The sequence below is a fragment of the Colletotrichum higginsianum genome, chromosome 9 (genome assembly GCF_001672515.1).
Source record: "Colletotrichum higginsianum IMI 349063 chromosome 9, whole genome shotgun sequence".
Classification (NCBI taxonomy): Eukaryota; Fungi; Ascomycota; class Sordariomycetes; order Glomerellales; family Glomerellaceae; genus Colletotrichum; species Colletotrichum higginsianum.
In genome coordinates, this window is record NC_030961.1 from 437,621 (window position 1) to 464,228 (window position 26,608).

Consider the following 26,608-nt stretch of genomic DNA (forward strand, 5'->3'; position numbering starts at 1 on the left):
ATAAGGGCCAAGGTCTAGAGGAAACCACTGCTGCTGGACTGTCTTGCCCTTATATATGATGAGGGGATCAAGGGCATGGCCCAGGGCAGAGATGCATTCGATGATGGATACCCATGCCCTTGATCCAGGCTGTTTCTTGCGGACAGACTTCGTCTCAGACATGCCTAGCACTAGCCCATTAGATCCTTGGCCCTCAAGGATACCAGTCTCATCCATGTTGTATCTATTGGCTGGTTTAATGCCCTTGATCTCTGGTATGGCGAGGAGTTTGAACCAGTCCCTGATGACCTCAGTAGATGCCCCATTAATACGTCTTGAATCTATAGGGCGACTTCTCTGCACCTTGACTGATGGATTTCTCTTCAAGAAGGCTTGGATCCATCCCTTTCCTATAGGCTCTGTGTCCCCTATAGCATGAAGGATCCTTCCTGCGAATACCCTCACTTGTTGATGAGTTGGGGCAAGGCCAAGGGCATGCTGGATTCGCACCCATTCAGCCAGCTTAGCCTCCTGATCTGGGGATAACCTCTGGAGGTCACAGAAAGCAGCTGTCCTTGCTTAGACACCTTGGAGTCGATGACGAAGTGTTGACCTTGGGATCCCCCATTCAGATGATGCCTTGTGAATAGACTGGCCATTGGCGACGGCATCTAAGGCCTGTTTGACCTCATACTCGGTGTATTTGCCCATAAGGACTATAAAAGGTTATGTAGAAAAAATGAAGTCATTTGGTTAAGAACTGTAAATGTTGTGATGTGGTGAAGTTGGTGAAAATAGGAGGCTGGTGATGGTGATGAGGCATTTTTGGGGGGGCCAGATGTGGGGGGGGGGCCAGATGTGGGTATGTTGACTTACGCATTACTTTGTGTGTTAGTCCTGTCCTGGCTTTGGGTGTGACCAGTGCCTTCAGAACTACAATTATCTCTGCTGGAGCCACTCTTTTGTGCGCACTCCCTCACGGTAATGGCACCTTGTCCTGGCTTGTCGTTCGTCGCGTTTACGGACCCTCTCGTCCCGGCGGCTATATCCAGAGTACCGCTCTCCAGTGCAAACGACTCGAGGTCGTTTTCCCGGCGTACCACTCTCCGGTTCCTCGTGACGACCTGGCTCATAGTATGTGCTATGGCCTGCCTGGACGCGCCCCACCACCTTCGCATGAGAAAACGGGATATAACCGGTAAGTTGCACACGGCAGCGCCAATAGACAGCTCCGTGTAGGACCAAAGCGTTGTGGTTCCGGACCAGCCTGTCGTGGTAGACGCAATGTTCCCAGTCAGTAAAATAGCTGGTATTGCTAGAGCAGGCTTGCTTGGTAGGGGAAAAAGTGATACGAAATCAAGAGGGCAAGGTTTGTTTTCTTGTGCATACCAAATGCATCACCGTCACCCGCCCCATGCTCACGTAGCCAGATGTAAATGTAATCGACTAGTAAAATTAGTTTAGAGGTCTCTTTCTAGGCATTTGGTAACTTACTTGGGAAAATGTACCATGGGGTGTAAATGATTAATGTGAAAATTGACGATATCACAGCTCTAGGACAACTAGCGTGAGCTCTGGCTGAAGAAACGAGATTGGAGAGAAATAGAAAGAAAAAAAATACGATGGATGAGGGAAATCCAGTTAGGACATACAAGAAGCCAAATGCAAAGACAATCAACACGTAAGTCCTCATTTCGTTGGTCACTAGAGCGCGGAAGGGTCAGTAACATCCCCCCAAGATTGGACGCCCTTCTCAGCTTGGTGCGTACACGTTGATGTGATTTTGGACAGTGGGTACATTGGTACCAGGAAAACGGTCATGTCGAGGATAGCCGTTACAACAGAGACCCAAAAGCTGTAAGTGATCGACGTGAAGCAGTACTGCTTTGACGTGTCGTGGTTGGTCCACTGCGCCTCAAAATGTATGCCGCACATAAAGATAGCGACCAGTGTATATACTAGCATGAAGGCCGCCACAAATGCAATAAGGACATCTATCAGGATTATGTATCGGCGCCCTTGGTGCCTAAAGAGCTTGCGGAAGAGGAACAAGAAGGCAAGTCGAACGACACCTATGCCGACACCTTCAATGCAGTTGAGGGCATAGTTGACCTATTGTACCACATGAGTCTGTCCCATGAGGAGATTTTGAGTGAGGATTGAAACCGTACCTTGAGGTGGATTTGGAATAGCCAGCCGAACACTGGATGGTCGGTGTCCTTGGTATCCCACGAGTAGTCGCTCTTCGGCCAGGGTCCTTCTGGCAGAGGCCATGGGTCCCAATCGTGTCGACCGGTGACACGCTTGACGGCTCCTGTTTTTTTTGATGGAACAATTCAGTATGAATCTCGAGAGCCCGGTGAAATGCTTGCGAAACCACATTTCCAAAGGGTATTGGGCTTCCACGCACCGTACAAAACAATGACTCCTGTCGCAGTGGCAAACAACTTTCCAGAGAGCCTATTAGTGGAAAACTCGGCCATTGGGCGAAACGGTGGCCTTTGTTGGCTGTTTTGAGACGCTTACAGAAGCCAGCATTGCCGAATAATCATCGGCTTGGGGTCGTGCCCGACGATCCCGCAGAGACGCAAGTCGTAAGGACAGCGTCAACAGATCAAGGAAGGTCATGAGAGACACGACGACGTACAGCAGTTCGTATGTGGCGAAGTTGAAAAAGCTGATGTTCGTGTTGTTCGTGTCCTCTGTGAGGTACGCCCGCTTATTCGCCCATGTCGTCGTTGTTCTCGTCACTGCCGTCACTGCCGTGACCGCAATCATTGGCTTTGCCGCTCTTCGTTGAGGCTTGGGAATGTATTGGTCGGGGTCGTCGCGCACACACACACACACACATCTGTCGAACGAACCTGAACATGGGGGGTATTTAAATGCGATTTGCTTCTCTCCTTCTGCGAGGTAGGGAGGGACAATCACACTGCTACCTTTTGGTAAGGATCATTTGCTCTACCAAAAGCTTATGATGTTGGGAGTTTGGTGGTCCAAGTCTATGTGACTGACTCAGTTATCTGCATACATTGCATGCGTCTGCAAATGTTGTTTTTAGAGTACAAAGAAGATTCCGGCTATTGGAAACTTGTGAAGGTTTGGGTTCCATAGCTCCGCAAACCAACTGGGCCATTCGTTGTAACTAACTTCTTGATTCAAGTTCGCAGCACAGACTATGGGATTCAGAGCACGGACGACATCACCGAGCTGTCGGCGCCTGAACGGATCTCAACCACAATTGCACAACAGCAGCAAAAATCGGCTCTTCGTTGGAGATAAGCACCAAACGTTCATCCAGGAAGGCTCCAACGCCACAACCAGCATGAACGACCTATCAAAGAGAAGAACGAAGCGATTCTACCAACATGCTTTGCAGTGAGTTTTACCCCTAGGCCAGCTAACCCCCCCCGCCCTTGTCAGACGGACCAGCAAAGCAGAACTGAGTGTGTAGTGAGTTAAATGTACTGTTGCTAAGCTAAGTGTGGGCTCTGTGGTTGCAAATCTCCAGTCTACCTGGCAAGGATAAATAAACAGCCACAGTACATCGGAACCCGAATCCGACACACCTCGATTTGGTAACTTTGATACGTGCGGGGATACCTAGACTACAGTCCCGATCTGGGTTTAACCTAATCGGAGGATCAAAGTTCTATTACTGCTGAACATGAATTTCAGTTTTGCCGTAGTGTACTATCCATGGTACAAATACGGGGCTGCAGCGGGACTCGCAGGATTTGGGGGGTATGTGACGAAGCATTTGATGTTTTCCTTCCCTCAGCCTTTTTATGATTAGTCTGCGACGCCGTCGTGGATGCGGTCGAGAGAAAACTTTTTGATTCGATGACAAAGGCTTTGACGACGTGAATGGCGAACGACTGAACCACAGTTTTTTACCTAGCTCCCGTCATAACAACTAACATACCTCCTTTTCTAAGTAACTGCTCTGGCCCACCCGGCTCGGCCGATCTTGCAAACCAAAGGGTACGATGTAATGTAGCCGCAGTACGGTGTAAGTTCGGGTTTGATCAATCGGGGGTTTTCAAAAGCGACTTTCTCTCATCCACTCCAACAGACGGGAAACCCAGAGTCTTGGCGATGAGAGTGACAGCAACTAGTTGAGAGGACAGATCAGCTCCGCACACTACACTACCAAGTGAAACCACAGAATCAATCAACCGACAGAACTCCGTACAAAAAACTTGTCAAAAATAGTAGTAACCGAAAAGGCTATTAGCAAAATCGCGTAGAGTCGTGGTGCTGTTCCTGACTTGTGATCTGTCGTGATGCCAATAACTGCGTGCCTAGTTTCGTGCCATCGTCTCGATTACAAGCCTAGTTTTACCTGTTGTGAGGTATGCTGTGACTGAATACATAGGACGTGAGTGAAAGATGCCAACTGAGTCAGACAGTAAACGCCTGAAGCCGAACCTTGAATCGGGATTGAAGCCGATAGACTTCGGTCAAATGTGCCCGATCAGAAGGTTTGCAACCTAACGTATCGTCTGACGGGAAGGGGGCTGTGTTACAAAGCCTACATACAGGAAGGCAACAGTTGCTGCGGTAGTAACTGCAGGTTAACTTTTGCGTTGTCATCACAATTTCATTCCATCGGCAGCTCGCCACACCATAGCTCGCCACCTTATCTGGTCAAAGCTTCATTTCAGTTCCAACGTAGAAATTGAACGCTCTGCAAGCTCTGCCAAGCCCGTTTCATCGACTGGCTGAAGCAGACAGCGATCAACTTTAAACCTTTGAACCCCTCCATCCCCACCCCCGGCGAGCAACAGCCCGTCCCAAGATCAAGAAGCTAAATCCGGACTCGGGATCTGACAAGGTTCGCCCCATCGGGCCCTAAAGTCTCGCCGAGATCGTTGTCACTCACGGCAAGCCGGTGAGAGAAGGTCACGTGGGACCCGGTCTTGGTCCCGCGAGAAGTCGTGGCACCGAGGAAGAATAACGCGAAGGGAAAAGGCGGCAAAAAAGTTGAAAAGACCACACAAGTTCAAAATTTGTGGTAAAGAAGGCAAAACCCGTGACCAGCACCAGCACGGCCGGCGCCAGATGACTAGACCGGCTCTCCGTCAACGAGGCTTGTGATAACGAGGCTTGTGATAACGATGAGGACTGACTGGATTACTATTTGTTGACTCACCTCTTCTTTGAGGACTTCCGCGCCGGCCGCAACCGGACCTGCGAGTACCGGTGCGGACACTAATTGCCACGACAAGTCCGCCTTCCCCCGGAACCCTCCGCCATTATGGTGAATGCCACGGGAGAGCTCTGCCGCGACATGGAGAAGAGCCACTCAGTCTTCTGCGCGATCACGGCCCTTTATAACCCCAAATGTACGAAGCTATGTTGAAGCTGCTCTTCTTTGAGTATTTCAAAGAGCACGTCGTCTATATTTTCGATGCCAAACACAGCGATGACCTGAGCAAGTGCATCGGACGCAATGAGTGGGATTAGACGGGTCGGTTTGCTTTTGTTGCCGTCGAGCAGTTACTCGAGCATTCGCTCTCAGTGAATGTACTTAGTTCCACCGCCGACCAGAAAACGACCGAACGAAGCTCTCCAAGAAATTTCAGCAGAAACCTTCAGTCATCTTCAGCTAGCTTGGGTTATAACTGTACTTTGAGCAGATTATACTAATGCGTAACGGGTTGTGCTGCTTCATCTTCTCCCTACAGCTGGATCCGAACACCAAGAACATCTTAGACAGCCAGGCCATAGCCACGGCAGCAATCAAGGACATGAAAGAGATCCATGACACCATTCGACGGCGAGGTCTAAGACCCAGACAGGAGGGAACTTGCCGAGCACAACTCCTATGTCCTTGATCAACTTGCGCTAAGCGACGTCACGCATGAGGACGACACGTCGAGAGCCACGACCATAAGCACTGTCGAGAAGCTTACAGAGTCTGATCTATTCGACAAGAAGCCGGTCTGGCCAAGCTGCTCTTTTCACATAGATCGGGAGTACCATACTGAGCATATGTCTGATCAACCGCCCGTTGGCCCCTCTTATGGGAGCAATTGAAACCGATGCCACATGCTTGAGAGGATTTGCCCAGAAATCAATTGAAAAATGACCGCTCGCTATCAAGTTGCGTCTTTGCGTGCCTGACGCCGTTCGACCCGAACCTCGCACAGAATCTCGCACAACTCCAAGCAGAAACAGGCCTCAGAACGGCACCACCTTGGACTCCGTCACGTTCATCTTGGCCTGCGCCAGCGAGATCTTATTCAAGTCCGTGTCAAAGACGGCGTACATGGCCTGCAAGAACGGCGCGCCGAGGCTCGTGAGCCCGTTGGCCAAGCCGCCCTCCAAGCCGACGACCTGCGGCATGCGGCATTGGCCCGCCGCGCCGCCGCCGCCGCTGCCATTCCCAGTGTCGGGAAACATGAGGATGCCGAGCGGCACGTTCATCTTGACGGCGTCCCCGTCGAAGCCGAAAACGAGGTTCATGCCGGCGCTGCCTAAGCTGCAGGGCATCGGGCCGAGAAGGGTCGCGTCGCCGTCTTTCTCGGTCTTGATACCAAGCGCCTTCGCCATGCCCGTAACGGCCTCGAGCGGGAGGTTGAGCGCCGGGTTGCCGGTGTCTAAAAGAGCCGGGGATGGCTGGGAGATGAGGTTGGCGGCCGGGGCGCCGCCCTTCTTGGCCGCCCGGGCCCCCTTTCTTTTTCCTTTACTCTTGTCCGTGCCGTTGCCGCCCTGGGTGCCGGCACCGGCTTGCCCGCTTACTGACATGGAACTGAAGCTCACCACGAACTTCCCGAAGTTGCCTTGATCATCTGGGATGAGAGGTACGTCCTGGAGCTTGCCGTCAAACTTGGCGGTGTCCATGCCGCCGAAGGTGATGGAGCCATCCGAGCCCTCTAAGTTGATAAAACGTCAGCTCCCGTGCCTACTCAAGGGTTCTCGAATGAAGGTCGCACAGCCAGCCGGATCGGAGAGTTGCTTACTAAAGTCGTTGAGATATACACCGTAGGCATTCTTGCTGACGACCCCGGCCTCTTTCATACGAGCCGGGACGTTCACGTATGGCGTAGAGGCGCCCTCGTTTCCCACGGGGCCGACTCCAAAGACCGAAAAGGACGGCGTCTTTGGCGGGATCTTCCCCGTCTCCATCAACCCGATCTGGGCGGCCGGCACCTGCGCGCCCCCGAGCGTCAGCGCGTCCTTGACCATCGGACCCTGGTAGGACTCCCCCGTGCCGAAGCTGGTGTCGAGGGTCTGCCCGGCCACCTTCTGGAACCCCTTGGACTGCTTCGGGTCGAAGGAGCCGAGGGTGAGGCCGGACTTGCCCTTGGTGCACTGCTGCTCCGGGTCCTTGCAGACGGCGCTGCCGGTCTCGGCGGCGATCAGGTCGCTGCTGCCGGTGTCGATGATCATCCGCACCATTTGCGGAGGGTTACCGATGCCCACGTCGACCAGGGGGAGGATGCCCGTCGCCTCACTGTCAAAGTGGATGATGGGCATCTGGACCACTCCGGCCGGTCCCTTTGCGGCCGGCGCCGGAGCCGCCCCGCCGGCGGGTGCAGAGAGACACTGGGAGGAGAGCAGGGCGCCGACAAGCAGCGCCAACGGGCGTCGGATATCCGCCATTGGGGAGAGCGTGCAACAAAAAGAAGACCAAATCTCTGAACGAGTATTATAAAGACGATTCCAGCGTTCGAAATAGAGACCAAGCAGCAACAAAGACAAGGCGACAGCAGATGCAGATTGCTAAGACGAATCTCAACCAACTCCATCACCGACTTATATAAATGCTGTAGGAGGGGGCGGTCTGTTCAACAATTATTCCGTGGAAATGTGACTTCAAAACACGACAGATGTTCGGCCTGCAGAAAGTGGATCATGGAAAACATCCTCGTAGGAGTCACGTCCCTTTTTTGCCTCCTGTCTTACAAGTTACATCGTACAGGCAGCAGCCGCCGTAGACAATCTGATACAGATGGGAACATGGGACGATGTTCGTATGGCAGATCCCGAGACGATGGATCCCCCTGGCGGCAATAGAGTTTCTGTACAGAAGATATCCACAGCTTACACGCGAAGTTGGGTGTCAGTTGAAATGGGTCGAGCAGTTTGGGGAGGTGTCAGAATTACTGTGGGAAGGGATACAAGGTTTGAAGGTCCTGGTTAGGGGTATCAAAAGCAAAGAAAATCCTGCCGCATCATTACTATTGTAAAACTAACAATGTCTCTTTCCAACATCAGTCTGAACTGGGTGTAGAGCGAGCTCCTTTTGGAGACTATGCTAGAAGTTAATTTCATTACTACTTTACCCATTCTTCTAGTATCAATCTCTTGACTCTGTATCTTTGTGCTACAACTTCTAACGTTGAGGTCCTACACTACAGTTTACTTGGTCCATTGGCGGCTCTTGTGCCTTCTTTTGTCTTCTTTTGCCGGCTTGTCCCGGGGTTGACAGGCATCGGCCTGCTCAACGCATTATTTTTTCCGCGTCTAAGCTGGTTGGCCGCGGCCGTGACTCGCAGCCTGAATCATGTGTTGCCGCCCAGTGACTCGGTAGTTGCCGGTAATCGCGGGCCTCTGTCAATGTGTTCCTTGCTCGTCTCATCCGTGACACACACCTGTCTCTGAAACTGGGTTGTGAGGTTCCGCCGCATTGGAGCGCGCTAGTGTCTATAACAAGCAAGGTTAAAGGCTGTACGCGACTGTTTCATTAGGTGATAGTAACATACAGTACATCACATAGCCCCAGCTACAGAACAAGACCATAACACGGAGCAAAATGGACAATAGGGATTTAGGCATCCAACGCTTGCCGCTGTGGTGTCATCATGTGTTTGGGAAATCGCGGCAAAAGTCTGTAGCAACACAAGAACAGCAAGTGGGGAGACAGCTCGAATACAAGTGCTCATGTGGCAGCGTATCGCGGGGCAGCTGCTCCGGTATTGATGCGTTTCAGAAAGTCTCCGAGAGCTTTATGACAGACGGGCATCACGGGAACAATTATCAGATCTGTCTGGCGTATCCGATCAGTTGCTCTGTTCGGGATTGGGAGTGTAGATAAGCGCTTGTCGCGAGAGCCGACTACGACGTCTAAGACGTCCTGTGTGCAAAACATTATGTTTTCCTGATTTGGGCGCTGTATCCAAAAATCTTTTCCAGGTTTAGAGACATGCCCTGAAGATGTGCCTAAACTATTGACAAGCCCTGAGTTCGGCACATGAATTCTGAAAGTATTATTATAGGAGATGAGACGGTTCTATAGATTCTTGCTAGTTCCAATGTCCTCTTCTTCAAATTTTCATGATAATTCCTTTTCGAAATACCTTACATTGTTGTAGTTGCTTGGAGCATGTGTGAAATCGAGGGCTAGTACGTCAAACAATAGCCGCCGCCGGCCAGCACGTACGAAATGGGCGGAGGGGACAACCTAGTTTTGTTAGATGCTTTTGCAAAATGCGTCTGTTTCAATAATTGTTACCTTGACTGTGATTGGTCTCACAGTCAACTCATCTGACTCATGAGCAAGAGTCTACGATGTACAGCACGCTTCCCTTGAGCTAGAGAGTAGCGGAGCTACCTTTCAGTCCGCCGATACCCAGAGCTGGTTACTGGGATCGGCTTCATCTCGAATGACATCGTACACAACGACATTGTACCACAAGCCGCTCCGCGACAACACATATGCGGAATGCATCTCAGAGCCGGTTCATGGCTTACTTGAGAAGCCTCTCCGCCCTCTCCGATAAGCCCCTTAAGCTCAGTAAACTCTTTCTCTTTTGGACGGTTGACGGCACTTGTGACGGTGGTTGCAGATACGTCCCCATGGCGGCATTTCCCTGTTGCCCACCCATCCCAGGCGTGTAGCTAAACGGTGGCGGTAACACTTGTCCGTAGTGCTGCTGGGTTTGCTGTTGACCGGGATACTGGTAGACTGTTGCCAGAGCAGGCTCGTACAGTCGCGGACCTGCCGCGAACTGCGATGGGGGTGACGAATACGCGCCGGGGCTGTATGCCGATGAACCAGAGTAAGATTGGTGAGGGTTTTGCCAACTCTCATGCGGTGATGAATGGCCCTGGTTGGCAGATGTGGAATAGCCTGGTAGCGAGTTGGAAGGAGAGGAAGATGTGAGAGTGGAGGTCGGTGATAAAAGGCCAGGAGAAGGGCTTCCTGCTCCTGTGGTTGGGCTCATTGTTGTGGCCGCTGGGGCTTCGGATGCCTCCTGGTACGACTCGCTCGTCATCTGAAAGTCGTGATTAGCATCAGCACCAACAATAGTTTCGAACGGAGCGAGTGCCCAGGCTTACACTGCCGGTCGTGCCAAACGTTTCTATTATCCTCAACGCTTCCTTTTGTTCTTCCGTCAAGCTTTTGATGCCCTTCAACATCTCGCCCGGGGATTTTCCTTCCATGTTGATAGCGTGTGGATCTGCTCCCATCGCGAGCAACGCCTCGACGGCCTTTGGGTTTCCCTTGCGCGCCGCCACGTGCAAAGGCGTCTCTCCTTTTTGGGACAGGGCTTCGGTAGAGGCGCCGGCGGCAACAAGCACCTTGACTGTCTCGGAGCCCCCGGTAGCTGCGGCAAGATGCAGCGCTGTCTTCTCCTTTATCGTGAGACCATCGACCTCCACCCCTTGCTCAAGGACGAGAGAGACCACCGATGTCTTCCCTCGAGACGCGGCGCAGTGGAGGGCATTGAGTCCGCCGTCAGTGGCCACGAGAACGTCCGCGCCGTGTTGCAGAAGAAGCACGACGCATTCAAGTTGCCCCGTCCACGCGGCGGCATGAAGGGCGGTCCAGCCGGTTTCGCTTGCGATGGAAATGTCGGCACCCCTGCGAAGAAACAGCTCCGCGACTGACGCGTGACCAAAAACGCAGGCCAGATCCAAGCCCGTGTTACCGCAGTCGGAGTTACTGGTTAACAGAGACAAGTGGTCTCTCTCAAGGGTCTTAAATTCCTTGACGAAACCGAGGGGCCTTGGGCACACCAGGTCAGTAACAATCTCATTACAGCGAGCAGGAACCATCAAATTCTCTTACCGGCGAGCAAAACTAAGAACGGCCTTGAACAAATCCTTGCCGCTGGGATCGTATATTTTGTTGACATCGTACCCCTCGTCCAGCAGGTAATTTACGATCTGGGCCTGTCCTTTCTCACAAGCCAACCGGAAAACGTCTTCGCCCCCCGGACACTCTTGGCTGGCTCCTCGCTCGGATAGATAGGCAAATATCTCCGTGTTGCCTGCAGAGGCGGCAATGGCCAAAGGCGAGTATCCATCACTATCTTTGCTGTCGAGGCGCGGGGCCAGAGTGCCAGCGAGTTCCATTTGCCGCGCAATGTAGGGTATGTTGACGTAGGCGGCCAGATGGAGGAGGTTGAAGTTGTGAGGCACCCAATAAAAGCTCTTCTTCGAGGTCCAGTTGTAGTATGTCAACCACCAACTCTTCCTGATAGCCGAGTTACTCTGGAAGAAGAGCGAGGAGAGGTCGACCTGGGGATGCGATGCCGTCCGCAAATGGTCCGGCCAAAACATTACGGCATACACAAGAAGTGGAAACTCGGCAACTCGCCGCTGTGCCTTGGCTTGATCATCGACTTCGCCCGATACCCATCCGGCATTGAGACACCCTTGCTCAAGGTAGCGTATACAGAGAGATGCGATCTCACCATCCACCTGAGCTGTGTCGACGTAGAACTGGGAGAGGTTGGCATCGCTCCAAAGTGGACCGCTTCTCGCCGTCAGGAAATCCTCGACCGACAGATGAGGTATCTGCACTGTCTCGTCTTCTGTCAGAGACAGCAAAGCTCCGCACGCTGCGATACCCTGCCTGACCATCTCGGGAGGGTCGGAGGAGTGGAAGCCCATGAGGGTGAGGGCGGTCGATAGCTCGCTCAGATACATGGGCCGCTGAGCAGCGATGACCCACCGGAGAAGAGCCGCTGCCAAAGGAACGAGACTGGGAGGAATCTGAAGCAGCGCGCGGCAGTACATGTTGTCGATGCCCGGCAGCAGTTGGTCCACGACATCCTCTAGCTGGGAAACAGGGTGCCGCTTGATCTCATCGACAGCGAGATTGACCCAGAGGAACGTGCCGTCACCCCTGCTACGAAGCCCAGCATCGACCATGGCGGAAACGGACTCGTCATATCCCATCTCCCGTGACAGTTCGGCAACCCTAGCATCAATGTAGTGTTCCAGAGAACCCTGTCCGGTCTCTATTTCTTCCTCGTCGTCTTGCGCCTCGACGTGGGCTTGGATAACCCACTGAGCATGGGTCTCCGACTCCTGGTCGTTGGACGGGTCAGCAAATGGGTCTTGAGACTCATCTGTGTCTTCATCCTCTACAGGCGGGTCGAACGTATACTGGTCCGCCGCGGTCTGCTGACTGGCAGCCCCGTGACCTGTGTGGTTCAGCGGCGGAGGTGAAGCAGACTCCTCCAGGGATAGACTCGCAAACCCGTGTTCAAGCGCGGGCTGGGGTTTGTTATGGCCGTCAATTCTCTGCGCGTTGGCTGTTTCGGCCTCCAAACTGGCTTGCCTCTCTTGCATGGCCAACCTGATTATGTGTGCCAACCTTCTTTTGGGTTGGGAAGAGTCCCCAAGCGAAGTCGTCGTCGTCGTCGTCACAGTCGGCCCCTTTTCCTGGTTGACGATGGTCTTCCGAAATTTGCCGCCGGTAGGCGCAGTGGAAATATCGATGCGTGGGAAGCTGGCGAGATTGTTAAGGATACAAGCCGGCGCCTCGCGGCTGATGAGGATCATCTTCAGATGGGCGCCTTCCATACGAGACTTCCGGTGAGCATGCTGCTCTTGTCCAAACAAGATCGTGATCTTTCGCAAGAGGCGGACCAGACTGGCTTCTTGGCACTCGTCGAGCCCGTCGATCAGGCAGCGTACGGTCCCGATGGCCGGGTCCCGCAACATGCTTGCAAATATCCTCCACAGCGCTTCGAAGGACGTCTGTGCAAACAAGCCCTCCTTCTGGATCTCGAAGTCGGGTAGAATATGGCTCAGCAGCGCCGGACGAGCTTGGAGCAACAGATAGATCAGGCCTCGAAGAAGCGTCACAGCGGTATTACGCTTCTCGTTCCTCGTGTCGAGGAAGTAAAACAACAGAACATCGTTCGGTGCGCCCCGCAACGCCTCGTTCTTCTCCAGCTCGTCGAGCAGAAACAGGGCCATCATCGTCTTCCCCATACCAGAGCCTCCAGATATCCATAGGAGCTGTGGCTCCGTGTCGTGGTGGAACCATGATTGGAAGCTGGCGTTGTTAAGAATCCATTCGCAGGCTTTTCGAACCAGGCTAGGCTTTTCCGATTCGACTTCGTGATGGTCGTCGACCGGGTTTGTGAGGAAGAGGGCTTTCCTGCAGTCCAACTCCGTATTGGCTCCGCTGCTGTTGTCTGGTTCAGAGCACTTTGGTTAATAGCCATTGACCATGTTTTCCTTTGGCATAGTCGATATGGGAGACGGCTTCTTTACGAACTGAAATGCAGGTGGCTACCCTGGAAGCTGTTTCCGGTCAACGATAAATCATGGTTGTGAAGCGTCCCCGAGATAATGCTCGACGCGGAGTGGAAGTTTCTGGCCATCTTCAGACTTTGGTTCGGGAATCCGATGTAACTAACTTCAACTGCTCAAAAGACTGCTCGATGGCCGACAAAGACGCAGGTTGAGAGGACACTGGTCTTCCGTACGCATCGGCACGGAGAATGAAAAAAGGACGGTTGAGAAAATCTCAAGATTTTGGGCAAGGTGAGGAAATCTAAACAACGCCAGCGTGAATAAGGCTGTGGCGAGGACCTTGTCAAGGGTTGGCCAAGGGGGCCGGGGTCATCTGCAGGCTGGGATACAAGCTGCAGGCCGAGTCCAATTGAAATCCTACCGTGACAGTCTGACTGCAGATGGTAAGCACTTACACATGTTGAGAAGTGGGCGCTAAGAAATACGCCCACGATGGTCATGAGGTCCGGGAGCGGCACATGCATTCAGCCCCTCCAACCCAATTTCAAGACCCTTGAGTGTGGACGTCCACATTGTAGGACACTTCATGCAAAAGCTGAGGAGTCAACGAAAACTACCGCTTGTCTGAGGCTTTGGTAGTGCCTGGTTGGCGTCAGATGGATCCTCACACGACTGCCAGCTGGTGGCGGCGAATAACTGCGATCAACAAGCGCCTGCTAAGCTCTTCTACCACATTGAACGACACGGCCGACAAGTGATTGATACATTGAGATGGTCTCAGCCTTTTCTTGAAATAGAACAAATGAGGCTGGATGTGGAAAGGTGTGAACAAAGAACAGGCTTTGACCCAATGATGAGCCATGAAGGCTGTCGGAGCTGGGCTGGCATGCATCCCATGCATCCATCCTTCCAGCCCCTGTTCGTTTCCCTCTCCCTCCCCCCTCAACAAATTGGCGCGTTTGCTTTTGAGTAAAACTGCGTTTTCCGTCCTTCTGAGGAGGATTTTGACCATCGCTGATTGACTGTAGGCGAAGTGCTCAGAAACGCGCAACATGCTCACCCGGTTCTCTGCAAAGGACCGGTCTGGCGACGATGAAGACGGAGGCAGCGGCGGTTCAGCCGGAGAAGCGAGGTATGTTTCTTGAGTAAAAGATATGACTTCCTCCACAAATGAGATGCTCACGTAGCCGCAGATATTCTACCAAAGGAACGTATGGGCTGAAAAAGTGCCACGACGCCGAAGACGCAGTCGCAGAGTGAGCGGTTGATCCCGTTTAAAATTCATGACGAAGCGGACTAAAGAATACGTGCTTAGCATTGTTTTCGTCCATGGACTGACGGGGAATCGCGAAACTACATGGACTGACAAGTCGACCGGCGTCTTTTGGCCTGCTCATCTCCTGAAAGACGAAGTCCCCAGAACCAGGATAGTCACATTCGGCTACGACGCCGACGTGGTGCACTTCTGGGCGGCCGCTTCGCAGAACAGAGTCCGCAACCACGCCGTTAACCTCATCAACGCGATATCGCAGCTTCGTGAGCGAACAGACACCGAGGACCGGCCCGTCATCTTCGTCGTCCACAGCCTCGGCGGCCTCATCTTTGAGGACGCCATGCTGGCGTCGCGAAACAGCGCCGAAGCGCACATCCGGAGCGTCTACGACAGCACGGCCGGGGTCTGTTTCATGGGCACGCCGCACTGCGGGTCGACCCTTGCGGGATGGGCAACCGTCTTCGGGCAGATCGCCACGGTCGTGAAGAAGACCAACACGAGCATCCTCAAGGTGCTCGAGCCCGAGTCCGAGGTCCTCGCGCTGATCCAGGGCGACTTCCACACCATGTTGAGGAACCGAGCCGATCAAGGCCGCCCGCCCCTCAAGATGACTTGTTTCTACGAGGAGCTCCCCGTCAAGGGCGCTGGCGAGGTGAGCACTTGACCCTGGAGGCGTCAAAGTTGGTGTTGGGAGATCTACTTACACCCAGTCGCCACAGATCGTTCCTAAACACTCGGCCATTCTGCCAGCGTACAACTCCATCGGTATTCACAAGAACCACATGGACATGACCAAGTTCTCGAGCGCCGAGGATCCGGGCTATCTTTCAGTATCGACAGAGATTCTACGATGGGTTCGGGCGATCCAGAAGGCCCAGCGATCGGCAGCAGCCGCTCCAACCGCCTCCAGCCAGACGATGCCATCGCCGGGGCTCGGAGCCCCTGCTTCATCTCAAGGGGCTACGGGGGCGTATCTTCCGCCAGGAAACAGTCACCTGCCTCTGGGATACGGGTCAAATGCACAATGGTACCCGTCAGGTGCTTCCTATTCCCAAGGGGACACCGTGATATCTGGCAGCATCAACAACCATGGCAATGGAAAGTTTGTTACCGGGAATACTTTTCAGGGGCCGACTTCCTTTTGACAGGCAGACAAGGGCTTTAAGGGGCAGGAATTTGGATTGAAGGCTGCTGTGGGAAAGGGAGTAAGAATGTAATACTAGAGGGAGAGAGAGAGAGGGAGAGAGAGAGAGAGAGCTATAATACATAACATCTACTTGAGAATAAATGTACAAACCTCGCTTCCATGTTGTTAACTAACTGTCTTAGCAATAATAGCTAAGCTATTTAGTAGATTGTGTTATAGGTGTAACACAAAACCTCAGCCTCAATGTCCATCAAAGATCTGATAGCAACTGTTACATTGCTCGTTGTCCCAGCCCGGACAGTATGATCTAGCGTGTAGTTACCTCCCAGTCTATTCTCCTTGTCATAAGGCACAATCGGCCCCGATATATCAGTCAGGCGGGTTTCCAAGTCCCGGGACTGCCAGGACCACCAAGCACGGTCCATGTTGGCATGATGGAGGAAAAACAAGGGATCACCCGCTAAATTGAGTTCAACTTAGAACAGGCCTAAAGATAAAGCCGAATTGCAGTCCGGTGAGTGGAACTTACGACTACAGTAGAGGTCTGTCAGGGTTCCGTAGATGCCCCCAACCCCTGGATGTCCTGCAGAGTGAATGGTCTTCTCACTTTGGTCCGTGAAATGGCCAAAATCGGGGGTTTCCATCATTTCAGAAACGACAGCGCTGTTTCCGAGCGTCATGAACGCTGAAGGGGTGAAATCGCGTCGAACGCAATACTCGGTGGGCTCAACGCTGACACCGGGACCCATGTGAATCGTCATGTTCGCAAACGGTCCGTTTGGAATGCAGCCTCCTCCCGAACGGTCGTCGAAAGACATGGTGAAAGCTGATGTAACGTGTACAGCCATGCCAGGCTCAGGGTTATCGACAGTCCCTGGAACCCATTCACCATTGCCCCCGAAGCCAGTTTCGGGGTCGAAGATTGGGGAGGCGAGGAACCCATCCAAGGAGTCGGCGTCAAGAGTCCAGTCCCAGTATGGTTGGCCTCCTTGAAACCCGCATTCGCGAATCTCCTTCTCGTAGACTGACAACAGCAGTCGATGCCAGGGGAAAAAAAGAGCCCTAGATGCTTCATGTCAGCTAGAGAACTTAGAACCATTCATCTTCTCGTTTTTCATACCACGAAATGCATCGTGTCTGCCTGGAGAATGTGGTCACCCAAGAAATCTTCAAAATGGTTCGCCACGCCGGGAAGGTCCGAGGTAGACGTCCACGCAGGCTTTTCCATCATACACTTGACAGCATCCAAGTACGACCTTCGCTCTACCTCGGAGAGCGACCGCCTAATTTCATGCCTTTTAGTACATTAAAACTTGAGTGTTGAGCGCAGACTTACCATTCCTTCCGAACGACGGGGTCCTCGCATGACACTGTCCTTTTTTGTTGTTGCTGCTCGCTTCCAGGAAGACAAGCCCCAAAGCAACAAAGGCCCGAGAGTAGGAAAGCTCGAACTCCACGCTTCATTATGGGTATTTGGAAGATGGAAGACTGTGAAATGGGATATTTTGGCGGAATGATTCTTGTTGTTGGTAGTGTAGTTCAAACTTGAAACGCAGAGCAGCAGAGTAGGTATATAAATGTGTTCTAGATCTTCACCTTTGCAGCACCCGATCAAAAACTCATGAGATATTGGAGTATACAGAGCCTTCCAACACACAAAACGCCAAGACTCAATCCACTGCAGTTCAGTGGCACGCTTGATTGTAGTTGGGGCGATCAGATACGAGTAAATGCTGGTTGCTGTCATTAATAACTTCAAGCCGCCGAATACGAGGATATTGCAGGGTTTCCAATCAGAATCCTGGCTGCTTTGGAAGCGTTTGGACGAACAGTGATGTCTTGGCTGGCAAGACGTTGGTGATGGACGAAGTGTTGGAGTTGCAGGGCATGATCACGGGTCACCAAGAAGCCCGACATCGCCGTGTCGATACTGAAGTGAATGACATGTCATACTTTGGGATCCACGCATCCTTAGCGATTTGGTCCGGAGTTTCCCGTCGGTTGCTGCAAGAGCATGGGTCGACTTTGTAAAACGCCGAGACCGCCCAGCCAGAGAAGCAGTGAAGCACACACGCCATAAATCAAACACATGACTCATTAATCTACTCCTGTACATAGAACAAAATTGGTATTCTGATTCAGCTACAGACAGAAACGCCAAGGATCCACTGGTCCCTGCACTAAATGAGAGCGGCCGCCTTGGATCATTAATATTGTGTACACAGCCCACTCCACAAGCACGAGAGCTAACAAGTATCTAAGCCACCAGAGGCAACCTTCTTGCAGATACCCTGTAGCGTGAAGGCTTATTGGTAGTAAGCGGGAGAGGAGAAATTGAACCTAAATAAGTGGGAGCGTAGCATACAGGTAAGTACATCGTACGGTTCACATTTGGGGCAGGCCGTTCTTGTCTAATGATCCCAGCCAAAAGTAGGATTCTCTAGTTCAGGCCTCTCTGATTGTTCTGTCGAGCCTGTGCACAAATGCCATATTGTCGTGACAGAACCGCTTCGTAGATCACGTAGTATGGCACAAGCCACACGAAGATGTCACGTAACCATTCTCAAGCGTATTTCAACCCGAACTCTCATGTAGAGTAGATCTTAGAATAGATCTTAGAAAGATTGACTACTGTTTCTTCTCCATTTCCTAGACGTATGGTGCTCATCACCAATATCTCTGCAAACAAGACCCTTTGGAGCCGCGTATACACAATTCAAATTAGGTGGGCTCGGATCAGTAACATCTCTGAGCCAGAGCTTCCATGTCCATTTTGATGCATAATTTCTGCGCGGGTTTATTATGGCTCGCCAAGATATTTCCCCCCGAACTGTCCGAAGAGATGGGATCTGGATGGGGACAGGAGGTGCAGGAAAACAAAAGGCTGGATTGCACAAAGACATGCTCGTTTTTGTCATTTAAAAGTACACAGTCGACACAGGCCAAATTAGGCGCCCACAATGTGACTTTGTGGGCACACTGCATTAACGACCCGTGGCAACTAACTTAATTATGTTCACTTCACAAAGAGCATGACGATCTATTGAGAATTAGGAGGAAAAGAATCGACCGCAAAAGACCTTCTGGAGCGTAGTCAAAGGCCGTTTTACGAGAACCTTCGACGCTTTCGGTTTTCCCCCAGGGATGTACCCGACGACGACTTCGTTTGGGTCAAGCACAGTTTTGGGGGCGAGCCTCTAAGGTGCGAAGCAAACACTCAGTACTTTGTACACAACGAGATATCCAAGATGGACGACGCCATGAGGCGAATGTACTGAGTGCCAAAGGTCTTTGACTTTTTCGAGGCAGAAATCGACGAACTGCCATACGAAATACTCGTCATGGAGTATGTTACAGGCGTACCGGTTAGCGGAGTCCTGAGGGACATTCGCAGGCAAAATGCTGAGCAAATGGAGCGAGGGGTTAGCCTCGTGGAAGGCTCGGCATCTGACGACAGCCTGCAGCAGCACCAGGAACAAGAGCACCAGCAAGGGCGTCACAACAAGATGACATCCGAGACCCAACAAGGAGGTCAGGAAACGACTGAAAACCCGCTGGCCCAGCCACCGCAAGAGCAGGAGCATGGCGAGAGGCAGGACGTGGAAGATGCCCAGGAGACGTGTGAAGAGCATCCAAAAAACGACCAGCAGAACAACAAGGAAGACGAACAGAAGCGCATCTTGGATGGAGAACTTCTACCGCTCAAGAATCGAGTTGCGGATGCCATTTGCTTCTTACTGTCACTTCCTAAGCCGCCAGATACCCGCCCCGGACCCGCTGGCGGTGGGCGCATCAAGCATTGGACTTTTGGAAGGGACGAATCCGACGCGCCGCATGAGTTTTCAGACGTAGAGCACCTCGAGACCTACGTCAACGAAAAGATATCCGAGGTACTTTCTCCTTTTTTTCTTTTTCTTTTTAACTGGAAACATCTGGGAAGACTGACATGGAGTGCGAAGACATTCCCAGATCTGCCGCACGCCAGATTCGTGCACGAGGGCTTGAGGCTTTGCTACTGCGACCTCAACTTTGACAACTTCTTGTTGGAGGACGCCGAGGACCCATCAGGAAGGATCATCATCATCGACTTTGAGCACGCCAGCTGGCTGCCGTACAGTTTCTTGACCTGGGAGGCGTGGGACAAGCGAGAGTTTGCCATGGAAGAGCGCATACGGTCCCGTTGCGGCCTAGAACTTAACAGAGACAATGTGTATGCTCTCTACGCGCTTCTTCGCCAGCGAGAATGGAACTCTGCCATTAGGAATTCTCCTAGTCCGTCTGGGGCGGCCATCTAGCCAGATCTTGTGGTCCAACCAGCTAATAGGAAGGCTTCATTCGGCAGGTCGTTCAGTCAGTTGTCCGTAGAGTCGATTAGAATCGGATCTCCCATGGACTGGCTGGAATAATCTAGGACACAAGCAAGCTCATTCTCATCTTCACGGCCACCGAAGTGGTAACCAGAATACTGCTTTCAAAACGGCGAGGACGTGACGGTCTTCTTGCCCTTTTTTCCAATAGTTCTCAATCTGGTCTGGACCTGTCTCATGACATGGACAAACTATCACTGCAGCCTCAGAGCAAAGTTACAATAGCTTTCTACCCCTGAATATGATGTTATTGCGGGCAGACGCACAGAAATAGGCACAATGTGCGGTTGCATTGTAAGGACTCTAGGAAAGAGGATTCTAATGAGTGGATGAGTACTATACTCCTTGGAAGGCCCATCCTGCGGTCATTGCTCAGCCACTCAGTCTTCCTGCAACAAGAGTCAGGACATCCGGGACACTTGCGCGTGTTTCAGAATACCATGGAAACGAAGGGCGGCAACTACTGGCAAAAGGCCGCCTCTGTCATTGACTGAGTGAATGAAGCCAAGGTCATGCTGAATTGTTTGTGGTATTGTTGATTCAAGTGCCCGCTAGAGCCACGTTTCGTCAATCTAGTCGGCGTACACCTGGTCTGCCACACCAATGTGAACTAAGTATTCATAGCTTAGATGTAAGCTGCTACTTAAGAGATTGAGACTCAATCCTCGATTCTCGGTGTTTATTTGTTCCAGTAGAAACAATCTGAAGTTACTCCCGAGCTTTGCTGCCTTGATCAATCCTCATGTCGCGGCCGTGGTTTGTATACCGTCATCTGCTGAAACGAGTCAGAACTCAGTTCCAATCGAAAGGAAAACTCAGAGTGGTGGTCTTACTTCAGTGCTTCTCGGTGTAAGTCAAAGCACCCACTTTTGGGCCACCCCCACATATGGGCCACCCAAAAATGAGGGTATTCCCATCGACACCAGTATGTTCAATTAACTATTGACTGCACCTAGATGCCACCACAATACAGCTTTCAGCCTCACTAGGTAAATCAGCCTCGCTGGACTCATCTGTGATATCCTCTTTATCGCCAGCCTCAACCTGAGCCTTCTGGATGTCTTTGATGTTGGCGAACTTAGTGTTTGGGTTGATCTGAACTGCCTTCCTTTTCCTTACTGCAGTGTTGGTAACTTGGGCCTGCAGAAGCTCCAGCTTATGCTGGGCAGTGGCCAGCTCATAGGCCTGCTCGCTGAAGCCTTTTTTCACCTTCATGAAAAGGAGGCGTTGGGTATGCGCATCATTATCCAACTCTGTGAATAGCTTCAGTTGGCCAGACAGATCCTTCATCTTCCTTGGCGTCGACCATGCTACTGCAGACGACGCAGATGCCCATCCTTCAGCTTCCTTGCCCCTAGACTGCCCTTTGCTGACCTGATCTGACGATGCTGATGGCTTTGGTGTTGTTGGGAGTAGGAGGGAGCTCATCAGAGGCTTCGCCATAGAGACAGGCCATAACCCTGTCCATTTCCAACCACTTCTGATGTTCTGCATCGTCATACCTGCAAGGGCAGCCTTATAATAACAGCCTAGGAAGTTCCTCTTGCCTACAATAGTAGAGTCATTCCATAGACTAAGGTATCCAAGCTCCTTCCTATAGGCTGCCTTAAGAGGGCTGAAGACTGCTTGATCAAGTGGCTGGAGGACATGGGAGGTGTGTGGCGGTAAGAACAATAGATGGATGTTGTTTATATAGCACAACCACATAAAGTCAGTCGTTGTGTGGCTCCCATGCCCATCCAGGATCAATAGTCTAGCCTCCTCCTTATCCCCCTTGCCCTGAGGGACAGTCTGAGGGATAAACACCTTCTGCAGCCATTCAACTGCAGTAGCATCTGTTGTCCAGCCATTTTCAGTTGCTGTGAATTGCCAGCCTTCATAAGGGCTAAGATCTAGAGGAAACCACTGCTGCTGGACTGTCTTACCCTTATATATAATAAGGGGATGAAGTCTGTGGCCTAGGGCAGAGATGCATTCAATAATAGACACCCATGCCCTTGATCCAGGCTGTTTCTTGCGGATAGACTTCGCCTCAGACATCCCCAGCACCAGCCCATTAGATCCCTGGCCCTCAAGGATACCAGTCTCATCCATGTTATATCTGTTGGCTGGTTTGATGCTGATGATCTCTGGTATGGCGAGATGCTTGAACCAGTCCCTGATGACCTCAGTAGATGCCCCATTAACACGTCTTGAATCAATAGGGCAACTTCTCTTGACCTTGACTGATGGATTCCTCCTTATAAAGGCCTGGACCCAGCCTCTCCCTATAGGTTGGGTATCCCCTATGGCATGAAGGATTCTTTCTGCAAAATGCTTCACTTGTTGATGGGTTGGAGGAAGCCCAAGGGCATGCTGGATTCGCACCCATTCAGCCAACTTGGCCTCCTGGCTCACTGTGAGCCTCTGCAGGTCAGAAAATGCTGCTGCCCTTGCCTGGGTGCCTTGAAGACGATGCTGAAGGGTAGACCTTGGCACACCATACTGCTGGGCAGCCTTCCTGACACTCTGACCGTTCGAAATGGCCTCAAGCGCTTGATTGACTTCATTTTCTGTATACTGGCTCATAATGCCTAGAATAAGGTGCCCTAAAAAGATGAGGCCATTTGCATAAGGTTGGAAAAAGATGTGATAGTTTGAAGTTGGAGGAGGATGAAGGAGGAGGTTGGTGATGAGGCATTTTTGGGTGGCCCATATGTGGGGGTGGCCCAAAAGTGGGTGCTTTGACTTACTTATCCTCAGGATAAGGACCAAACTCCGTAGTCTGACGCTTCTTCTCAGTGTATTTATCCTCGGGATAAGGACCAAACTCCGTCGTCTGACGCTTCTTCTCAGTGTACTTGTCCTCAGGATAAGGACCAAACTCCGTCGTCTGACGCTTCTTCTCAGTGTACTTGTCCTCAGGATAAGGACCAAACTCCGTAGTCTGACGCTTCTTCTCGGTGTATTTATCCTCGGGATAAGGACCAAACTCCGTCGTCTGACGCTTCTTCTCAGAATACTTGTCCTCGGGATAAGGGCCAAATTCGGTGGTCTGGCGCTTTTCCGCGCTACTAGCCTTTGAACCCGGGGCTGCAGCGGCCAAGCTGGCGGCGAGGGCAAGAATTGCGGTAGCCTTGATGAGTTGCATAATGACTGGTATGGGCTTGAAGTCTGATGATCGAATTTGTAAGTAGATTTGTAGGCAATGAAAATGATGTGTGAGTTGGATTGTTCCATTGGTCTTGACAACCGGGCGAGAACCGCGTTTATGTACTGACACTGGTGGCATATTGAGACAGCGTAGCCTCTTGACTGTCGTTTTCTCTTTTGTGACAGTGCCATGTCGATAGGAAAGCCATCAGGACATCGTAGACGGCCAGTTTTCCCCTCCTCTGTTGACTGTTGGCGTCTCTTTTCCGAAAGTGTCCTGTCGAGCGTGAAGCCATCCTCCCACGGATGCATGAGATCCACTTCACGACACAACACCCTTGCGCCGTTGTAGATTGTCATGACATGTTGAATCATTGCAGCTACCCTTGTCTACCATGGACTGGAAAGCCTACACTAGACCAAACCTTGAGTGTACTCGGGGACTTGAAGATCGGCAGTCCGAAGGCTCAGTGTCTGACTCTCGCAAAATTCTACACTATGACGTTTCTTCCTTCGAGCATATAAGACCACTCTTCTGTCGTACTGCATTGACGTTTCAATCCCTTGCGCATGAACAGTGCTTCTAGTTTCCCTCTCCATATCCCTCCTTCTGATGATATTCTTTGTCCCCACAATGGCTGTCCAGAAACTTCTGTACACCTCATTGATCGTTGCTCTTCTTGCGGTTGTGTACTCGGCTAGTTCTCGATTCGCAAACATCCCGAAAGCTCCCCTCGACAACCCTTGTAAACGCCCGCCTTATACGGTCCGGACATTGTCTTACGACCCACTCATCCAACATCTCGAAAACTTCATCACACCCCAAGAATCTCGACACTTGGTCGCCATTGCGTAAGCCAAAGACTCATTCGGGGGACCGTACGCCTGTTGCTAATGACTCGGCAGGCAACCTAGGTTTGAGCGGTCTCTTGCCATCAGAACGGACGGGCGATCTGTGGCCGCCCAAGAGAGGACGAGCTCCACCGCATACCTGCCGCCAGACGACCCTGTCGTTCAATGTATCACGTCCAGGGCTTCCGAGTTCCAGGGATACGTGGATACTGGCATGATGGAAGACCTCCAAGTCACGCGGTATCTGGAGGGACAACAGTACACGAATCACTATGACTGGGCAGCCAACCCTGCCGCGAGAAACCAGACGACAAACCGGGAAACAACTTTCTTTGCCGTCCTCGATGTCGACTGCGTCAGCTGCGGGACCAGGTTCCCCAAAATCTCGGTCGACTGGGGCCTCGAAGACCCGAAGTGGTGCGAGTTCGTTGATTGCGCGGCTTCTACGGCGCTGACCGTGCGGGCGGTTCCCGGAAGTGCTGTCTTTTGGCGCAACCTTCACGCCGACGGAGCCGGTGACTTGCGAACGTTGCATGCCGGATTACCTGCGGTGGGAGGCAAGAAGATCGGGTTAAACATCTGGACCCGTCGGGAGATTTAGTTTGCCGAACCCCTTACACGTTATTCGGCGGGTCTCGGTATTCAAAGATGTCATCGGCGCGCCCGAATGGGACCCGAGAACTACTTAGTGGTGTGTGTCTAAACCATAACCTTATATTCCATGGCTTCACTCCACATCTGTGTCGATCTTCTTTCGGAATCACTCTCGTAGCCTGTGAGAAGTGCAAATGACTCACTCTCGTGGGCAGTTGGTATTCAGACTGCTTGGAAAGCTTCTCGACCAGTTGAATCAGTTGCATGTCCAACTAGAATTACACTGCGGAGCATTGCTCGCCGCTGTCGTTTCATGTTGGGATCGCGGCACAGTCGGCACTGGAACCAATGGGATAGACCACGGCTTCAAATTCTATTTTGTTTTGCAAAGTACAGGCATGATGTAACTATCGCCTCGCAACAAGGGTCTATGAAAGTTTTACATGGATCGATCTGCGAAATCTTAGGGAACTTGCCTAGAATTGCCTGTCTTCTGTTCGCCCCTATACTTTTCCAAGACGTTCTGTTCAGCCTGTTGCTCTCTCCCATCAACACGAGGCCGGACTTTCATATTCATTTTCTTGTTTCTATCTGATAACTCGTTTCTATGGAGAACAGGAAGCTACTTGGCCCTTCTTCGTTAGGCGGCGATGCGAGATGCATGGAAGAATTCGTGGGCAGAGTAGGCCGGAAATCCAGCTTCACTCGGGCTCAGATCTTGCGATGCTCTATGGAACTCTTGCTCATTATCCTCCTCGCTGCCACGTTTGCTGTCCTTCTCAGAGAGAGCAGCCAGAGGAATCAGGTCTTGGACCCTCATGTCTTCCGCGCCGGGAGCGATTATAATCATTTCGTGCCCCATGGTATCGATGCCAAGCTCGCAAAGGTTGTGTACGGGATTTCAACTGACGTTCAGAGCAGATGTCAGCTCAAGGGGGGTCCCGAAACCATCAGGCCCCGATGCCTACCAGGTTACAGCCGAGGCTTTCCACGATCTTGGAACGTTGAATCAGACACTCGCGTCTTGGCAGACGCTCTCCCATGGTAGGTATGCCACGACAATCTATTTCGTGCGTCGCACGTTTTCCCTGACGAATTCAAAGGATTTGTCCGCGCCACGCCCTATGACGGTAGCGGGGCCCAGAAGCCCTTTGCAGGAGGTCTATTTGAAATCGCCGCCTTTCATCAAATACACTGTCTGGTAAGGTCACCCCCCCTTACGCCTCCTCTCGTTGTCCCGTATGACAGACCTCACTGACTGACTGCCGGCGAAATCCAGAAATCCATCCTAGAAGACTTTGGTCTCCTTGCCGCCGGTGTGCCCAAAAACCAGCTGCCTGGCTACTCCAGCGGCGTCACGCTCACCTGGGAGGAGCACAAGGCGCACTGCTTCAACTACGTCCGGCAAGCTCTGATGTGCTTTGCCGACTCCACCGCCGAGGGCCACATGGACAAGGACCCCCATCGCGTAGCAGACCGTGGTGTTATGCACGTCTGCAATGATTTTGACTCGCTGCTGGCATGGTCACGGCAGCCAGAACGAGCGCTACCCAGTGACTGGAGGATCACGGATTAAGGCATCGGTTGACTGTGTTCCATGGGACGGGATATGTATAGGATGCTGCTGTCAAGTTGCGAAAAGCTTGGCTCAGGCGGGGAAAGGCTTTGCTTTTGGTCCAATTCTTTATCTTCTTCTTGTTTTTTCTTTTCTACATGTACGAACTGAAATTTGAACGAGTTTCCGATGTCAAGCTTGATGATTTGCTCGAGTGATACAGTCGTTTTCCATTCATACCTCCTCGTGTTTTTCTAACG

At 51.9% G+C, this 26,608-nt stretch overlaps 9 protein-coding genes across 9 annotated transcripts; 4 read left to right on the forward strand and 5 right to left on the reverse strand.

The window, feature by feature from the left end:
* Nucleotides 1-1,683: 1,683 nt before the first annotated feature.
* On the reverse strand, nucleotides 1,684-2,462 carry CH63R_12381 (CFEM domain-containing protein; the record flags this gene model as incomplete). The annotated part of the gene is made up of 3 exons (XM_018307355.1): nucleotides 1,684-2,091; nucleotides 2,151-2,293; nucleotides 2,390-2,462. The coding sequence occupies 3 exons, from the start codon at nucleotides 2,460-2,462 to the stop codon at nucleotides 1,684-1,686; spliced, it is 624 nt and encodes a 207-aa protein (XP_018151772.1).
* Nucleotides 2,463-5,239: 2,777 nt separating this feature from the next.
* CH63R_12382 (uncharacterized protein) lies at nucleotides 5,240-5,448 on the forward strand (the record flags this gene model as incomplete). Its single annotated transcript, XM_018307356.1, is given in 2 exon segments — nucleotides 5,240-5,327; nucleotides 5,336-5,448. Coding segments are annotated over 2 exon segments (201 nt in total).
* Nucleotides 5,449-6,165: 717 nt separating this feature from the next.
* CH63R_12383 (Aspartic protease) lies at nucleotides 6,166-7,590 on the reverse strand (the record flags this gene model as incomplete). The annotated part of the gene is made up of 2 exons (XM_018307357.1): nucleotides 6,166-6,860; nucleotides 6,948-7,590. 2 exons carry the CDS (start codon nucleotides 7,588-7,590, stop codon nucleotides 6,166-6,168), a joined length of 1,338 nt encoding a protein of 445 aa, XP_018151774.1.
* Nucleotides 7,591-9,677: 2,087 nt separating this feature from the next.
* Nucleotides 9,678-13,146, reverse strand: CH63R_12384 (NACHT and Ankyrin domain-containing protein; the record flags this gene model as incomplete). The annotated part of the gene is made up of 3 exons (XM_018307358.1): nucleotides 9,678-10,205; nucleotides 10,270-10,939; nucleotides 11,003-13,146. The coding sequence occupies 3 exons, from the start codon at nucleotides 13,144-13,146 to the stop codon at nucleotides 9,678-9,680; spliced, it is 3,342 nt and encodes a 1,113-aa protein (XP_018151775.1).
* Nucleotides 13,147-14,480: 1,334 nt separating this feature from the next.
* CH63R_12385 (LipA and NB-ARC domain-containing protein) lies at nucleotides 14,481-15,846 on the forward strand (the record flags this gene model as incomplete). The annotated part of the gene is made up of 4 exons (XM_018307359.1): nucleotides 14,481-14,560; nucleotides 14,622-14,684; nucleotides 14,744-15,353; nucleotides 15,421-15,846. 4 exons carry the CDS (start codon nucleotides 14,481-14,483, stop codon nucleotides 15,844-15,846), a joined length of 1,179 nt encoding a protein of 392 aa, XP_018151776.1.
* Nucleotides 15,847-16,048: 202 nt separating this feature from the next.
* Nucleotides 16,049-17,312, reverse strand: CH63R_12386 (Tyrosinase central domain protein; the record flags this gene model as incomplete). Its single annotated transcript, XM_018307360.1, has 4 exons — nucleotides 16,049-16,308; nucleotides 16,378-16,861; nucleotides 16,969-17,131; nucleotides 17,185-17,312. 4 exons carry the CDS (start codon nucleotides 17,310-17,312, stop codon nucleotides 16,049-16,051), a joined length of 1,035 nt encoding a protein of 344 aa, XP_018151777.1.
* A 1,877-nt stretch (nucleotides 17,313-19,189) lies between these two features.
* CH63R_12387 (uncharacterized protein) lies at nucleotides 19,190-20,143 on the forward strand (the record flags this gene model as incomplete). The annotated part of the gene is made up of 2 exons (XM_018307361.1): nucleotides 19,190-19,738; nucleotides 19,808-20,143. The coding sequence occupies 2 exons, from the start codon at nucleotides 19,190-19,192 to the stop codon at nucleotides 20,141-20,143; spliced, it is 885 nt and encodes a 294-aa protein (XP_018151778.1).
* Nucleotides 20,144-23,001: 2,858 nt separating this feature from the next.
* On the reverse strand, nucleotides 23,002-23,345 carry CH63R_12388 (uncharacterized protein; the record flags this gene model as incomplete). The annotated part of the gene is given in 2 exon segments (XM_018307362.1): nucleotides 23,002-23,033; nucleotides 23,039-23,345. Coding segments are annotated over 2 exon segments (339 nt in total).
* Nucleotides 23,346-23,981: 636 nt separating this feature from the next.
* Nucleotides 23,982-26,369, forward strand: CH63R_12389 (2OG-Fe(II) oxygenase; the record flags this gene model as incomplete). Its single annotated transcript, XM_018307363.1, has 6 exons — nucleotides 23,982-24,199; nucleotides 24,254-24,769; nucleotides 25,412-25,716; nucleotides 25,772-25,837; nucleotides 25,897-25,994; nucleotides 26,073-26,369. 6 exons carry the CDS (start codon nucleotides 23,982-23,984, stop codon nucleotides 26,367-26,369), a joined length of 1,500 nt encoding a protein of 499 aa, XP_018151780.1.
* Nucleotides 26,370-26,608: the final 239 nt, after the last annotated feature.